This window comes from Sapajus apella, unplaced genomic scaffold (genome assembly GCF_009761245.1).
Source record: "Sapajus apella isolate SASKATOON/1434 unplaced genomic scaffold, GSC_monkey_1.0 scaffold2, whole genome shotgun sequence".
NCBI classification, from domain to species: Eukaryota; Metazoa; Chordata; class Mammalia; order Primates; family Cebidae; genus Sapajus; species Sapajus apella.
This window is the reverse complement of record NW_022436942.1, coordinates 26082692-26098548: the sequence shown is the minus strand read 5'-3', so window position 1 is coordinate 26098548 and position 15857 is coordinate 26082692. Positions and strand designations below refer to the sequence as shown.

The 15857-nt window shown below is 41.4% G+C and overlaps 1 protein-coding gene and 1 non-coding gene across 6 annotated transcripts in view; both read right to left on the bottom strand.

Moving 5' to 3' along the window:
• The window catches only part of LIMA1 (LIM domain and actin binding 1), a 104081-nt gene that overhangs the window by 64494 nt on the left and 23730 nt on the right, over positions 1 to 15857 (bottom strand). For 3 of the 5 annotated variants that reach the window (XM_032293738.1, XM_032293755.1, XM_032293764.1), the window contains exon 2: positions 4571 to 4712. In XM_032293738.1, the coding sequence (XP_032149629.1) occupies positions 4571 to 4689 (119 nt within the window). In that variant the 5' untranslated portion in view covers positions 4690 to 4712. Of the gene's footprint in view, positions 1 to 4570; positions 4713 to 9067; positions 9084 to 15857 lie in introns of those variants that run through there. The other 2 variants (XM_032293747.1, XM_032293770.1) reach the window with 2 other exon arrangements.
• LOC116527816 lies at positions 12352 to 12458 on the bottom strand. The gene has a single exon (XR_004258749.1). It is a non-coding gene; the product is annotated as a U6 spliceosomal RNA (small nuclear RNA).

The following is a 15857-nucleotide window of genomic DNA, read 5'->3' as shown; positions in this document are numbered from 1 at the left end:
GAGAAGTTTCTCTGCAGAACAGGGAGTTTCCAAGTTCCATTAATCACACCTCAACACGGTCTGATATCCTTCCTTTTCTCTCTATTCCTGTTCCCCCTTGACCCCAACAGCTTTCACTTGGGTTCCCAAGAGAGCCTCAGAAATTGTCTCCATGTTACCAATCTCTCACCTTTCTAATATAGCTTTTACACTGTTGCTAGAAGCATCTTTCTAAAATACAAGTGTGATCACGTCACTCTCCCCACATGAAAACCAATTGTGTTCACTGGTTTTCTTACTAAATCCTAACCTTAACAGAGCATTTGAGGTCTTTCATCTGGCCCTAAATGAACTACACCAGTTCCTTCCCTGTTCTGTATTTCTCCATGCCAGACTGCTTGCTTTCCTATTCCCTTTATTCATGTTCAGCTTCCATAATCCTTTGCTTCAATCTCCTATCTTAGACTTGACTCATTCTGCTTCATGTTCAAGTTCACTGCTTTGACTTCACAAGTCCATCTCTTCCACTTCCAGTGCTTCTTAAACTTCTCTGAAGATAAAAATTACCTAGGATACTTGTTAAAACATAATTTCCTGGACTCTATCCCACACAGATCGAATCAGAATATAGGATGGTTTTAAAACATGTCCAGGCTGGGTACAGTGGTACATGCCTGTAGTCCCAGCTACTTGGAAGGCTGAGGTGGATCACTTGAGATCAGGAGTTTGAGGTTGCAGTGAGCCACGGTCACATCACTGCACTCCAGCCTGGGTGACAGAGTGAAACCCTGTCTCACTATACATATATTTTTTATTTAAAAAAATTTTAAATGTCCATAAACTTCTGACATTCCTCCTATCAGAAGTCAAATTGCCCTCCCCAAAATGAGTCAGCTTTAGTGACTCACTTCTAATGAAGTGAATGTGGCAAAAGTGATACTGTATGACTTCCGAGGCTAGGTCTTAAAAGGCAACACAACTTTGAACTCCCTCTTTTGTTCCCTCCTTCCCTCCATCTCTGGATGCTTGCCCTAGGAACTGCGCCACCAAGCCAAACAACCACATGGAATGGCCATGTGTAGGTGTTTCTACCCTGGCCCCAGCTGAGATCTCAGATGACAGCATCAACCGCCTGACTTGTGAATGAGCCAGGCTTCTGATGATTATGGCCCCCAGCCTTTGGGCCACCCTGGCTGATGCTGAGTACAGCAGAGATCCTGCCCAAATTGGAGATTCACAAGCAAAATAAATGCTGTCATTATTTAAAGCCACTAAATTTTGGAGTTTGTTTTCAGAGATATGTGGCCCAGGCTGGAGTGAAGTGACTATTCACAGGCATCACAGTACACTATAGCCTCAAACTCCTGACCTCAAGCAATCCTCTGGCCTCAGCCTCCCGAGTAGCTAGGACTCCAGGCATGAGTTCCTGTGCCCAGCTAGGAGACTTTTTCTTTTTCTTTCTTTTTTTTTTTTTTTAACACAGCAATAAGTAACCAGAACACCTATTATAAAGAAGTACTCCAGGTGATTCTTAAGATGAGGAAAGTTTGGGGACCTAAACTCTATTGTTAAATTCCTTGAGGTCAGGGATTAAGTCTTAATAGCTTTCTAGCTTTCTCTCTCTCTCTCTCTTTTTTTTTTTTTTTTGAGATGGAATCTCACTCTGTTGCTCAGGCTGGAGTGCAGTGGCACGATCTTGGGTCACTGCAACCTCCGCCCCCGGGGTTCATGTGATTCTCCTGCCTCGACCTCCCAAAGTGCTAGGATTACAGGGGTATGCAACCACAACCGGCTAATTTTGGTATGTTTAGTAGAGAAAGGGTTTCACTATGTTGCTCAGGCTGGTCTCAAACTCCTGACCTCAGGTGATCCACCCGCCTTGGCCTCCCAAAGTGCTTGGATTACAGGTGTGAGCCACTGTGCCTGGCCTTTTTGTCCCTTTTTAATGAACTATCTTTATTGAGTTTCTTCTCTTTTTTGGCAGGGTAAGGAGGGGAGACAGGGTCTCATTCTTATCACCCAGGCTGGAGTACAGTTGTATGATAATGGTTCACTGTATCCTCGAACTCCCAGGCTCAGGTGATCCTCCCACTTCAGCCTTCCAAAGTGATGGGATTAAAGGCATGAGCCACTGTACCCAGCCTATTTTCTTGTCTTGACAAGAATAATACATGTTTGCCAGGCACGGTGGCTCATGCCTATAATTCCAGCATTCTGGGAGGTTGAGGTGGGTGGATCACCTGAGGTCAGGAGTTCAAGACCAGCCCAGCCAACATGGTGAAACCCCATCTCTACTAAAAATACAAAAATTAGCCAGGTGTGGTGGTGCTTGCCTGTAATCCTAGCTATTCAGGAGGCTAAAGCAGGAGAGTCGCTTGAACCTGGGAGGCAGAGGCTGCAGTGAGCCAAGATCGTGCCACTGTATTCCAGCCTGGATGACAGGGCAAGACTCTGTCTCAAAAAATAAATAAATAAATAAATAAAGGCCAGGTGCGGTGGCTCATGCCTGTAATCCTAGCACTTTGGGAGGCCGAGGTGGATGGATCACCTGAGGTCAGGAGTTCAAGACCAGGCTGGCCATCATGGTGAAACCCCATCTTTAAAAAAAAAAAAAAAAAAAAAAAAAGTTTGTGACATAAAATTATACCAATATAAACCATACAATGTAGAAGGTAAAGGGGCTCTGCAGTCTCACCTCACCTACACTCCTTGGAAGGGCTGTGTTTCCCACACAGCAGGTGCTTGATGAGTTTGTTATTGAAGAAAAAGTGACATAATAGATACAGAAACCTCCTATTGGTATTCCCTGAGTCCTAGATACAGCTCCCAGAAACCCTTTCTTCAAATCTTTACCATCTTTCTTCTCATAAATGGGCAGTAGCTTCCTATTAACAAACTCTACTAGTGAGGCAATCCTACCACCTGCCCTAGTCTCCTCCCCACAATGGCATCTCTAGTTGAGTGAAGCTGATGTGTTTACCATCTCTGGTATACTATTTACATACATCATTCCTTGATCATTTGTTGAGTGAATGTCTGGGATTACAGGTGCCCACTACCACACTCAGCTAGTTTTTGTATTTTTAATCGAGATAGGGTTTCACCATGCTGGCCAGGCTGGTCTTGAACTCTTGATCCCAGGTGATCCATCCACCTTGGCCTCCCAAAGTAGTGGGATCACAGGCGTGAGCCACCAGTGGTGCCTGGCCAGGGTGTGGATTTTGGTTTTTTTTTTTGAGACAGAGTTTTGTCTTTTTGTTTTACACAGAACTCACTCTGTCACCCAGGCTGGAGCGCAGTAGCGTGATTTCAGCTCACTGCAACCTCTGCCTCCTGGGTTTAAGTGATTCTCTGCCTCAGCCTCCTGAGTAGCTGGGACTACAGGCATGTGCTACCATGTCCGGTGGCATGGTGTAGAAACGGGGTTTCACTATGTTGGCCAGGCTGGTCTTGATCTCCTGACCTCAAGTGATCTACCCACCTCGGCCTCACAAAGGGCTGGGATCACAGGTGTGAGCCACGGTGCCTGGCCAGGGTTGGGGTGTGTGTGTGTGTGTGTGTGTGTGTGTGTGTGTGTGTGTGTGTGTGTGTGTGTGTGTTTTTGAGATGGAGTCTCACTGTCACCCAGGCTGGAGTGCACTGGTGTGATTTTGGCTCAAAGCAACCTCTGTCTCCTCGGTTCAAGTGATTCTCCTGCCTCAGCCTCCTGAGTAGCTAGGACTACAGGCCTGTATTACCATGTCCGGTGGCATGGTGTAGAGACGGGGTTTCACCATGTTGGCCAGGCTGGTCTTGATCTCCTGACCTCAACTGATCCACCCACCTCGGCCTCCCAAAGTTCTGGGATTATAAATGTGAGCCACCACGCCTGGCCAGGTGTGATCTAATAAAGCTTTATTTACTAACCAGCAACCAGTGGGTTACATGTAGTGTGCCTGTGTAGGTTGCACTTTTCAGCAGAACTTTGCACAATAATGAAATGTTGTTGTGCTGTTCAATGTAAGAGTCACCAGCAACAAGTAGTTACAGAGCACTTGTAAAGTGATAAATGTAGCAGCAAACATTTAAAACTGAATTTTAAGTGTTATTTAATTTTAATTAATTTAAACTGAAATAGCCACCTATATAGTGACTACCACATTGGAAAGTGCAGGTATAGAGTGTGCTTAACGCTTCCTTCAACCAAATCAAAACTTGCTTCAAAACTCATCTCAACCAGAAAGCCTTCCTGATGAGCTCCTGTCTGTGATGCTCTCTCTGTCTCTTATTCTGTATCTAGTCCTCACTCCTATTCATTTTAGACTTGCTGATATTTTGCTTTATAATTATTTCATAATTATCTTTTTTAAATAATTATTTTTTTATGTCTATAACTTTTTCATTCCCAACTAAACAAAAATTCAAAGACACAGAATGTGTCTTCTGATTATTACCCTCCTCCTCCTTCTCCACAGTGCCTTATATAGTGTTTAAAACCCAGAAGGAGCCCAATAAAGCCATTTTACATCATGTACTTCCTTCACCAGTTTCCCTGACAGGTGGCAATGTGTGTCAAGACAGATGGTCCTTTTGGACCAGGATCAGCACTTACTTGGAGAATATTTCCACAATAGCTGATGACTTGTTCTTGTTGACAAGAGAAAGTTCTTTGGCCGTTACCCTCAATGATTGTGAGGTCCATTGCCGTCTATTGAATGGAGTTGATTCCATCTTGTCTATGGACACCGAAATACCTATGCAATAAAGAAAGTCAGAACATTAGGCACAGAAGAGGATTCTCCAGCATCTAAGGATTGGCAGCAGTATGGTAGAGCTCTAAGCTTGCAGACCACACTCCTCCACCGGTTCTCCTCCAAACTGTGTACCCTTGGTCAAATGATCCAATATCTTTGGGCTGTGGTTTCCTATAAAAGAAGGCTACACCAGATGACCTTTAAGGTCCCTTCCAGTTCCATTTTATGACTGAGCCCACTGTGCAAACATCAATTGGCCTTTCCCTGAACCTAAGTCTGTTCCAAAGTCCCATTCGAAGTGAAATGTTCCCCTCTTCTGAATTACATCCCAGGGGAGGTACAACCAGCATCTCAGTAGAACCAGGTCCAAATTAGGTTCTACTTACATCCAAGTTTCTTTTGGCTGCTCTCTCTTCCCAAGCTCTGCAGCACTGGCCACTTGGTGCTGGAGAGAGAGCTGGGGACGCGGGGTAGTATAATAGGAAGAGCAGGGCTTTAAGACAGACTTAGGGAAATCCTGACTTTGTTATCTTGAACATATTATGTAATGTTTTCCATTTCACCTTCTTCAGCTAAAAAATAAGGATAATATCTATCTTCAGGAGGTTTTGATATAGACTTAAGGAGATAATATATTTAAAACACTAGGTATGTTAACAGAGTATTAAGAGCATTTTACGTATATTCATTAGCATTGACTCTTGTTATAATTCTCATTTTAAAGCCTTTTAACAAGGGGAAGTATAAAGTACTTAAAGTTCAGGAGACAAACCCTCTTTCCTAACATCCCTTTCAGCCAAAGAATACATAAAGCCATACCCGTGATATCACCTTGTCCCTAACCATTAATCTGGATCGTTTGGTTATTTTACCCCACTAATTACCAAAGGAAAGGAGTTCCAACCTTTGTCCAGAAGAGGTGAGATTAGAAGTAAGTCAACAGTTTCCTTATTTGAAGAGTGAAAAATATAGACTAAAGTACCACTTTGTTTCTGATCCAGGAGTCTTGAAAAAAAAAATATATATATATATTACTGCTCATTCACAGCCTACCAGAAGTAAAAGAAAAATAAAGTATTACTTGTGACTCTTGACAACCGAAGAGTATAACTGATCTGGTAGAACAAATGGTTCATCAGGTACTGCTTTCAATAACCTTGACAACTGTAGAACTCAGAGGGTGTTTAACCCAGCAACTCAAGCTGCCATTTCACAATAAAAGTCCTGGATCAGATCGGGCGTGGTGGCTCATGCCTGTAATCCCAGCACTTTGGGAGGCTGAGGCGGGTGGATCACTTGAGGTCAGGAGTTTGAGACCTGCCTGACCAACATGGTGAAACCCTGTCTCTACTAAAAATACAAAATTAGTCAGGAGTGGTGGCACATGCCTGTAACCCCAGTGACTTGGAAGGCTGAGACAGGGACATTGCTTGAGGTAGAGGTTGCAGTAAGCCGAGATCGCACCATTGCACTCCAGCTCAGGTAACAAGGGCGTAACTCAGCTTAAAAAAAAAAAAGTCCTGGGTCAGGCATGGTGGTTCACACCTGTAATCCCAGCACTCTGGGAGGATAGCTTGAGGCCAGGAGTTTGAAACCAGCCTAGGTAACATAGCAAGACTCCCGTTCTCGACAAAAAAAAAAAAAAAAAAATTAAAATTAGCTGGGCATAGTGGCACATACCTGTAGTCCTAGCTACTTCGGAGGTTGAAGCAGGAGGACTGCTTAAGCCCAGGAGTTGGTGGCTACAATGAGCTATGATCGCACCACTGCACTCCAGCCTAGGTGCCAGACCAAGATGTTCTTAAAAAAAAAAAAAGTCCTGTGATGCAGAATAAGCAACTGGCAAGTCTAAAAGATCACGCTACTACTGTTCCACATGCAATATTTGTTCTTTCAACAAAATCTCTGTCTGAAAATAATACTAGTTTTGTTAATATGTTTTAATCCCCGTGATGGAAGGCCCTTTAATGGTAAGGAGCTCTGGGTTACAGACAGATAAGTCTAAGTGGGAATGTTGGCCTCATCCCTTAATGAAAGGTTTCCCTAAAACTTGGATTTCTTATCCATAATAATGGCACCTACTTTGCAGTAGTCTTATAAGAAATAAATAAGATAAAGAAGAAAAGGCCCTGGTGCAGAATAACTAAGCAATAAATGTTACTGTTTAGTGTTTTTAATGTTTTCTCTTCTCCCTGGACACATGCACTATGCAATAAATTGGAATGTATCAAATAATATATGACACCTATTTGTCTATCTGGTTTCCAGTATGTAACTGGTAGATTCACCAAACATTGCCAGCCCCTTCTCTAAGAAGAAAAAGACACAGAAGCAATAAACAATTCAGCTAAACTTAATTATGTAAAACTATCATAGTTTTTTTTTTTTTAAACTCCGTAAGGCAAGTTAAGGAAATGCTAATGAATGCTTTAAGATATTATTTGGTAGAAATATACTTCCAAGATAGGTGTGGGTATAAATGCTGTCAGTTCTTCCATAAAGATCAATTCTGGATCAAAGGAAAAAATATATACAAGATATGTTTACAGGCTGGGCACGGTGGCTTATGCCTGTAATCCCAGTACTTTGGAATGCTGTGATGAGCAGATTACTTGAGGTCAGGTGTTCAAGAACAGCCTGGCCAACATGGTGAAACCCCGTCTCTACTAAAAATACAAAAATTAGACAGGTGTGGTGGTGCACCACTGTAATCCCAGCTACTCAGGAAGCTGAGGCAGAATTACTTGAACCTGGGAGGCAGAGGTTGCAGGGAGCTGAGATCACCCCACTGTAATCCAGCCTGAGCAACATAGTGAGAGTCTGTCTCAGAAAAAAAAAAAAAAGTTTATAAAAAAGAAACAGGATTTATTATTTGATAGACTGAGCATGATAAAGAAAAAAAAGTTAACTCCCAAGTCTAAGTCTGTGGTTTTGATTACTCCTAGCTATAAAGTTAAAGAAAGTCAGAACATCTATTTTGGCATACAGCTAGGAGAGGCACCCCTTATACTCAGGGAAGAAGGTGACTCCACCCTGACCACCCTTGTCTTCACAGAAGCATAATATTATTTCTTAGTAACGTGATTAGTACTATGAAACAGATAAAGGTGAGAATCAGTACATGGTTTTTGGTAGACTCTGGTGCCAGGTTATTGAATAACTACTTCCTATGAGATGTAGGGAGAGGTCCCTGCCTGAATGGTGTGCATAATCTACTGGGCTTGCTGACATACACACAAATATTTATAGTACAAGGCAGAATGTGGTTAGGGGCTACACATCATCCAGGAGTACAAGACCTGATTTTCTGACTTGGTGAGAGGGAAAGGAAAAGACATCAGACGGCTTGGGACTTACAGAATGGGCAGAATTTCAACAAAGTGAGGCAGCGGGAGGAAAATACTTCTCAGGAAGGAGGAGAACAGCATTAGCACCTTTGGGGGATGAGTTAAACTCTAGGTGCAAGAGAAGTTGAAGATAGACAAGATAAGACATAACGGGGCCTGACTGGGAAGAAAACCATGCTAAGGAGTTTGGGCCCTATTCCAACAGTGGGAAAAGTAACCTGTGAGTGATCAGAGATGAGGTCTAATCTTAATGTGGGATTTACTTAGCATATGCATGGCTTTTAGACCCCCCCCCCCCCACCAAAAAAAATTCTAAGCCTCAATATTCACACCTGTAAGATAAGATCTCTGTAGTGGATTAATCACAGTCTCTCTGATGGAACATAGAAAGTTTCTGAAAAATCTGCAAGAATTGGGTGCGGAAAAAGAAAAAAAAGTTTCTGAAAAGGCATGTAACATGACAAACATCATATTTTAAAAGATTATTCAGCAGTAGTGTGCAACTTGCTAAGAGAAAAAAAGACTGGAGTCTGAATTACTAGTAAGGAAGATCCTAAAATTCAGTGAGAGGTAATCAAGGTATAAATTCTCTTTTTTTTTTTTGAGATGGAGTTTTGCTCTTTCACCAGGCTGGAGTGCAGCGGTGTGATCTTGGCTCACTGCAACCTCTGCCTTCCGGTTTCAAGTGATTCTCCTACCTCAGCCTCCCGAGTAGGGGGAATTACAGACACGCATCACCATGCCCAGCTAATTTTTTTTTGTATTTTTAGTAGAGATGGGGTTTCACCATGTTGGCCAGGCTGGTCTCAAACTCCTGACTTCATGGTCCCACCTCAGCCTCCCAAAGTACTGGGATTACAGGGGTGAGCCACCACGCCCAGCCCAAGGTATAAATTCTTATATTAAATTAGGGTAGGTGGAAATGGAAAAGTGGGAAGAGAGACACTGACAGTTCTTAGAATAAAATTAAGTTAGGGTAAAAGAGAATCAAAGCTGGCATCATCAAACCTGAATGATTAGAAGGCTGTTGATTTCATTAACAGAGACAGTGAATCTAGAAAGAAGAGGGAAAACGATGAGTGTTGGTTTACACATGTTGAGATATACATGTCAGCAAGAGAAATCCAAGTGATATACAACAGGAAACTACAAATTCAAAGCTAAAGTTAGAAATCCAACTATTGGAAGGAAATGAACATATTAAGACACCTACTTTATGCAAAGCATATGTCTCAATCCTCACAACCACTCTACAGGATTGGCTTTATTATTTTATATTTATGATGACAAAATTGAGATTCAGACATATTAACTTTACAAAGATCACTTAGCTATAAAGTAGCAGAGCTGGGATTCAAACTCATATTGTTTGATTCCAAAGTCCATTTTCTTTTAACTACAAGTAATGAAGAATGAATAAAACTACCACTTTTAGCCAACATAGAATACCGGGTAGAAAAATCCCTAAACTACCTAGCTGCAAACCCATACAAATTATTTTTCAGTAAGAGAATAGTGGCGAGTATCTTCCCAGAGTGGCAAGTATCAGAAATAATCATTCCTGCTTTCAGGGAAACTTAAAAATTATCCTGGGCCCACCTGAAATACTCTCTATCATAAATAAGTATCTGGCTTTTATGGGCTTGCATTAAAGGTGTGGTACTGGGGCCAGGCGTGGTGGCTCATACCTATAATCCCAGCACTTTGGGAGGCCGAGGCAGGCAGATCACCTGAGGTCAGGAGTTTGGGACTAGCCTGGCCAACATGGAGAAACCCCATCTTTACTAAAAATGCAAATAATTAGCCGGGTGTGCTGGCAGGCACCTATAATCCCAGCTACCTGGGAGGCTGAGACAGGAGAATTGCTTGAACCCGGGAGGCAGAGGTTGCAGTAAGCCAAGATAATGCCATTGCACTCCAGCCTGGGCAACAGAGCAAGACTCCATCTCGGGGGGGAAAAAAAAAAAAAAAAAAAAAAAGGTATATTATCTCTCCCCACCCACCTAGTCTCTCTCAGATAAGAGTTCCATTTTCAGACTTTCAGACTCCAAAACCCATTCTCCTCAGTCACATGCATTCTACTACCACATCAACTGTGAAGGAAGAACTGCTAGATTGGAAGACAGCTGGCTATAAGAGTTAAATGAAACATATAACAAAAATAAATACAGGCTGGGCGCATTGGCTCATGTCACTTTGGGAGGCTGAGGTGGGTGGATTGCCTGAGCTCAGGAGTTCAAGACCAGCCTGGGCAACATGGCAAAACACCATCTTAAAAAAAAAAAAAAAGTATTAAAAAAAAAAAACCCAAAAAACAAAAATAAACACTAAGATTTTTAGCTTCAGAGGCTAGAAGAATAGTTGCATGGCAAATAAATGGTATACATAGAAAGGGGAATTGTTTGTTGAGAAGAAAGATACCTTCAGTTTCAGATACAAATGGTAGATTTTTTTCATCAAGAGAGTAGCTTATAAATGAAGTAACCAAATCCCTTTTTTTACAGTGAAGAAATTGAGAAGCATAAAGGTTCAATCATTTTACCAAAATCACCAGCTGGTTAGTATTAGAGCTAGAGTTCTAACTCCCAGGTTCAATGTTCTTTTATCAAACCAGGTAGCTTGAGATGGGCCCCTCAACTGTCCTACGGTGAGCTGTAGCTTGGAGATAAAGATCTCTGGAACAAAGGTCCTTGAAAAGTTGAAGAGTGACTCACTGGGAAGTCTAGCCCAGGTATCTGCTTCCTCAAGCTATTGCTTAGGGTGAGGCCAGTAACTGCTTCAGGAAACTTATTCTAATAAATTCAGTTATAGACTCTCCTGACCAAGGGAAGTGTCTCTCAGAAACCAGGCTTGGAACAAAAAGAGCTGAGCGTAGTGGCTCACGCCTGTAATCCCAGCACTTTGGGAGGCTGAGGTGGGTGGATCACTTAAATTCATGAGTTCGAGACCAGACTGGCCAACATGGTTAACACCCCATCTCTACCAAAATACAAAAATTAGCCAGGCATCGTGGTGCATGCCTGTAATCCCAGCTACTCAGGAGGCTAAGGCAAAAGAATTGCTTGAACCTGGGAGGCAGAGGTTGCAGTGAGCCAAGAATGCACCACTGACTCCAGCCTAGGCAACAGCACGAGACTCTGTCTCAAACCAAATCAAACAAAAAACCCAAAAAACAAAACAAAACAAATGAGCTGCCCTGCAACCAGCCCTCCCCGAGCCACTAATAAAATCCTGTTCTTATATATCTAATCTCAGTGGCCTCCTCTCTTTTTTCACTCCTGAGATGGTTACTTGTTCAAGCAGTATGGCTTCCTGAACATAGCCTCAAAAAATTAGAACAAAGAAAAAACTGCAAACTTGCTTAAGAATAAAAAATGGGCCAGGTATGCTGGCTCACACCTGTAATCCCAGCACTTTGGGAGGTTGAGGCAGGCAGGCCGTTTGAGCTCTGGAGTTTGAGATCAGCCGGGGCAACATGGTGAAACCCTATCCCTATCAAAAAAAAAATACAGAAAATTATCCTGGCATGGTGGTGTGTCTGTAGTTCCATCTACTCAGGGGGCTGAGATGGGAGGATTGCTTGAGCCTTGGAGGTTAAGGTTACAGTGAGCCATGATCACAACACTGGACTCAGTCTGGACTATAGAGCCAGACCCTGTCAAAAAGAGAGGGGAGAGGAGGGGAGGAAAAAAACATTTTTAAGTAATAGGTTGTTGGCTGTGCATAGTGGCTCACATCTGTAATCCCAGCACTTTGGGAGCTGAGGCGGGTAGATCACCTGAGATCAGGAGTTTGAGACCAGCCTGACCAATATGGTGAAACCTCGTCTCTACTAAATACAAAAAATTAGCTGGGTGTGCTGGTGCATATCTATAATCTCAGCTGCTTGGGAGGCTGAGGCAGGGGAATGAATCGCTTGAACCTGAGAGACTGAGGTTGCAGTAAGCCAAGATCGCACCACTGCATTCCAGCCTAGGTGACAGAGTGAGACTGTCTCAAAAAGAAAAAAAACAAACAAACAAGAAATAGATTGTAGAGTTTTAAAGTTTTTCTACCAACAACTCTTCCCAATTTGAATGCCATCAGGTAAAGGGGGCAATCAAAAGTAAAAAAAAAAACCTAAAAAACTTCAAGTAGCAAAGAGGAATTTTAAATAAAAGCAGCATGAAATATGTTGCTACATAATGTTTTTTCTGAAAATTACATTTATTTCTAAGTTTATATTCCTGTACAAAATAGTGACTAAATTCACATTCTTGAAAAATTTTTGGAATATTTCTTTAACTTTTTTTTAAAACATGGAATGCTTCACAAATTTGTGTTAACCTCATGCAGGGACCATGCTAATCTTCTCTGCATCATTTCAACTTTAGTATATGTATGACTGAAGTGAGCACTCAACCTTTTATTCTGAAACAATTTCATACGTAAGAGTTGCAAAAACAGTACAAGAGTTCCCATATACATTTCACCTAGCTTTACCTTATATTACCATGGTACAATTATCAAAGCTAAGAAATGAGCACTCGTACAATACTATTAACTATAGACTTTATTGAATTTCCACCAGTTTTTCCATTAATGTCTTATTTCTGTTTCAGGATCATACATTGCATTTAGTTGTCATGTCTTTTCCGAAGTCTCCTCCAATCTATGACAGTTGCTCTGCTTTTCCTTGTCATACATGACCTTGATATTGTTGAAAGTACTGGTCAGGTATTATGTAGAATGTTCCTCAATTTGGGCTTCTTGGTTTATCCAATAAAATAGAATCAAGGCTCCTTGGAGAAGTGGTTGATTCCAGAGCTGGGGTAGGACTAATACAAGATCAGCCTGGAACATCTTTCAATATTCAAAAAAAAAAAAGTTTTTAAATAACATCATGTTTTCTTGGATTAGATTGGGGCTATACAATTTTTTTTCAATAATAGCACATTTTTATTTCTGTCAGAACTTTAAAATGGGAACACTCTATAATTCAGCCAGTCTTTACTTCCAGGTAACTTCTTCATTGGGTCACGATTCCCTTTTAAATAACATACTCTTGTTCTGGAAGGCAGTTAGCTTTTCATCACTCTTTCTGTCTAAATAACATCCAACGACAAATCCCATAGGGACAAGAACATGAACCCAATGGTCCCGCACAAGCTGAAGTAAGTTCACTGTGATTGCTGCAGGCCCAGTGCTAACAGTGACCCTGCGACCAAGGGCAATGGAGAACTCAGCCACCCGCTCAAGGCTATAAATTTTTGAAAGGAATAATTCAGAGCTGATGTGGCCTTCACAGTGCATTATATCAGAGGGTATAGGATGTTGACATGACATCTTATAACTCATGACATTACCCTTGATCACATGGTTAACGTGGTGTCTGCCAGGTTTCTCCTCTGTAAAGTTATTATTTGTTTTCCCTTTGTAATTCGTAATTATGAGGGAGAACCTTTTCTTTTTTTTAGATGTAGTTTCTCTCTTGTTGCCCAGGCTAGAGTGTGATGGCTCAATCTCAGCTCACTGCAACCTCTGCCTCCCAGGTTCAAGGGATTCTCCTGCCTCAGCCTCCAGAGTAGCTCGGATTATAGACATGCATCACCAGGCCCAGCTAATTTTTTTGTGTGTTTAATAGAGATGGGGTTTCATCATATTGGTCAGGCTGGTCTCAAACTCCTGATCTCAGGTGATCTGCCCACCTCAGCCTCCCAAAGTGCTGTGATTACAGGTGTGGGCCAGCACGCCCGGCTATGAGGGAGGACTTTGACTCTGTTTCTCCTTAAACTAGTTCTCTTTAGTTTTAGTATTCATGGGTGGGTCTTGCTTATGGCAATTATTACTGGCATTCTAATGGTGATTTTCTGTTAGTCTCATCGTTTCTACATTTGTTAATTGAAATTCTTCTATAAGGAAGATTTGTTCTTTCTCCCTCATTTAGTCAACCATTTAATTATCATTATGTTTTATAATAGAGATGAAGTCTCCCTATGTTGTCCAGGCTAGTCTCAAACTCCTGAGCTCAGATGATCTTCTTGCTCCAGCCCCCTAAAGTGCTAGGATTACAGGCATGAGCCACCATGTTCGGCCCAACCATTTATTTCTTTAGTATGATTTCATAGATATTTACTGTATTCCTTGTGTTATAATCCAACACTATCTTTATTTTGTTGCTCAAATTTTTCCAGCTCTGGCCATTTGGAGCTTTTCAGCTTGGCTCCAGTGTTCTCTCAACTTGCCCTCTGTTTTTTTTTTGTTGTTGTTGTTGTTTTTAGCACTTCCTTACTTTCCAGTACTACAAGATGTTCCAGGCTCATCTTGTATTTGCCATGCTTCCAGCCCTAGGATCAACTATTTCCCCAAGGTGCCCTATTTTCTTTTATGGGAGAACTTAACATCTGGGCAGTACTAGTTATGCTCATTGCCACTGAGATGTCACTGCTTCTAGGCTCTCTTGGTTTTAGTAGACAAAACCAAGAATTATATGTTTGTATATTGACTCATGTATACACACCCTTTGTTTTTGTTCTTGTTTTGAGACAGGGTCTTACTCTGTCACCCAGGCTGGAGCACAGTGGTGCAATCACAGCTCACTGCAACCTGTCTCCCAAACCCAAGTGATCCTCTCACCTCAGCCTGCAAGTAGCTGGGACTAGACACACACCACCATGCCTGGCTAATATTTTAGTTTTTTTTTGTAGAGACAGTCTTCCCTTATTGTCCAGGCTGGTCTTGAACTCCTGGGCCCAAGCGATCTTCACGCCTCAACCTCTCAAAGTGCTGGGATTATAGGTGTGAGCTACCGCAACTGGTCTATACACACACATTTCTTTAATTAGCTCTATATCTATCAATACATATTTTATAAACTATAAATTCATTTGATACGTCTGACTCCAATCCAGCATCACAAGGTTTATTCTAGTATTCCCTCTTGGCTTATTTGTAACTTTTTTCTCTGATACTAAAAAGCCTAACCACATAGATACTTTGATTTCTGAAAAGAGATTTAGAATCTCTAATGATGTCGTAATCAGCTTCTCCTCCCATGATACACCTTATATTTTTTCACTCCATTTGAAATGTTATCCCCTACTCAACCTAAAGACTCAAGTGAAAGACTACACATAGCCCTTTTCCAAACTGCCCTAGCCCTATTCCTATTCAGCATAAGTCACTTCCCCTGACTTATCATAATTTTATAATTCCTACTCAGTAGCAAGATACCTGAAGTCAGAGGACAGATCTACTTTGTCTTTTATCCTTCCAACATCTGGTATTTAATATATTGTTTTCTAAATGGAAAGAACTCTATAAATATGTCTTTCATAAGATTGCACATAGCTTTAAATTTTATCTGAAACACAATTAGTACAGAAACTGAATGCCTATCCTGCAGTCCCAAGAGTAGTTATTGAGAAAGCATATATTTTTCAGAACTGTGAATTACCCAGTAATTTTAGCTTATTCAAACTCTCATATAAACTCACAATATAAAAAAATGGAACCACTAAGTAGCATCAAATGTTATACATAAAATGCTCACTACTCTATTATTCAGAAACATGATGATAGACAAGTCTGCAGGCATGTGAGAATAATCATTGCTACTGTTCTTGGAAGAGCTTCAGCCAGGTATGTGTAGAAACATGAATCTAGACAATGGGACAATTGTAACATTGACCAAATTCCTAGGGGTCAACAAGAATGTAAATGTTTGCAACAGGACAGACTCGATTCAATAATATTTAATCTCTTCATCTCCTTGTAAGGATATTTTGTGCCTTCAAAAACACTAAGACATAGAGCAAGA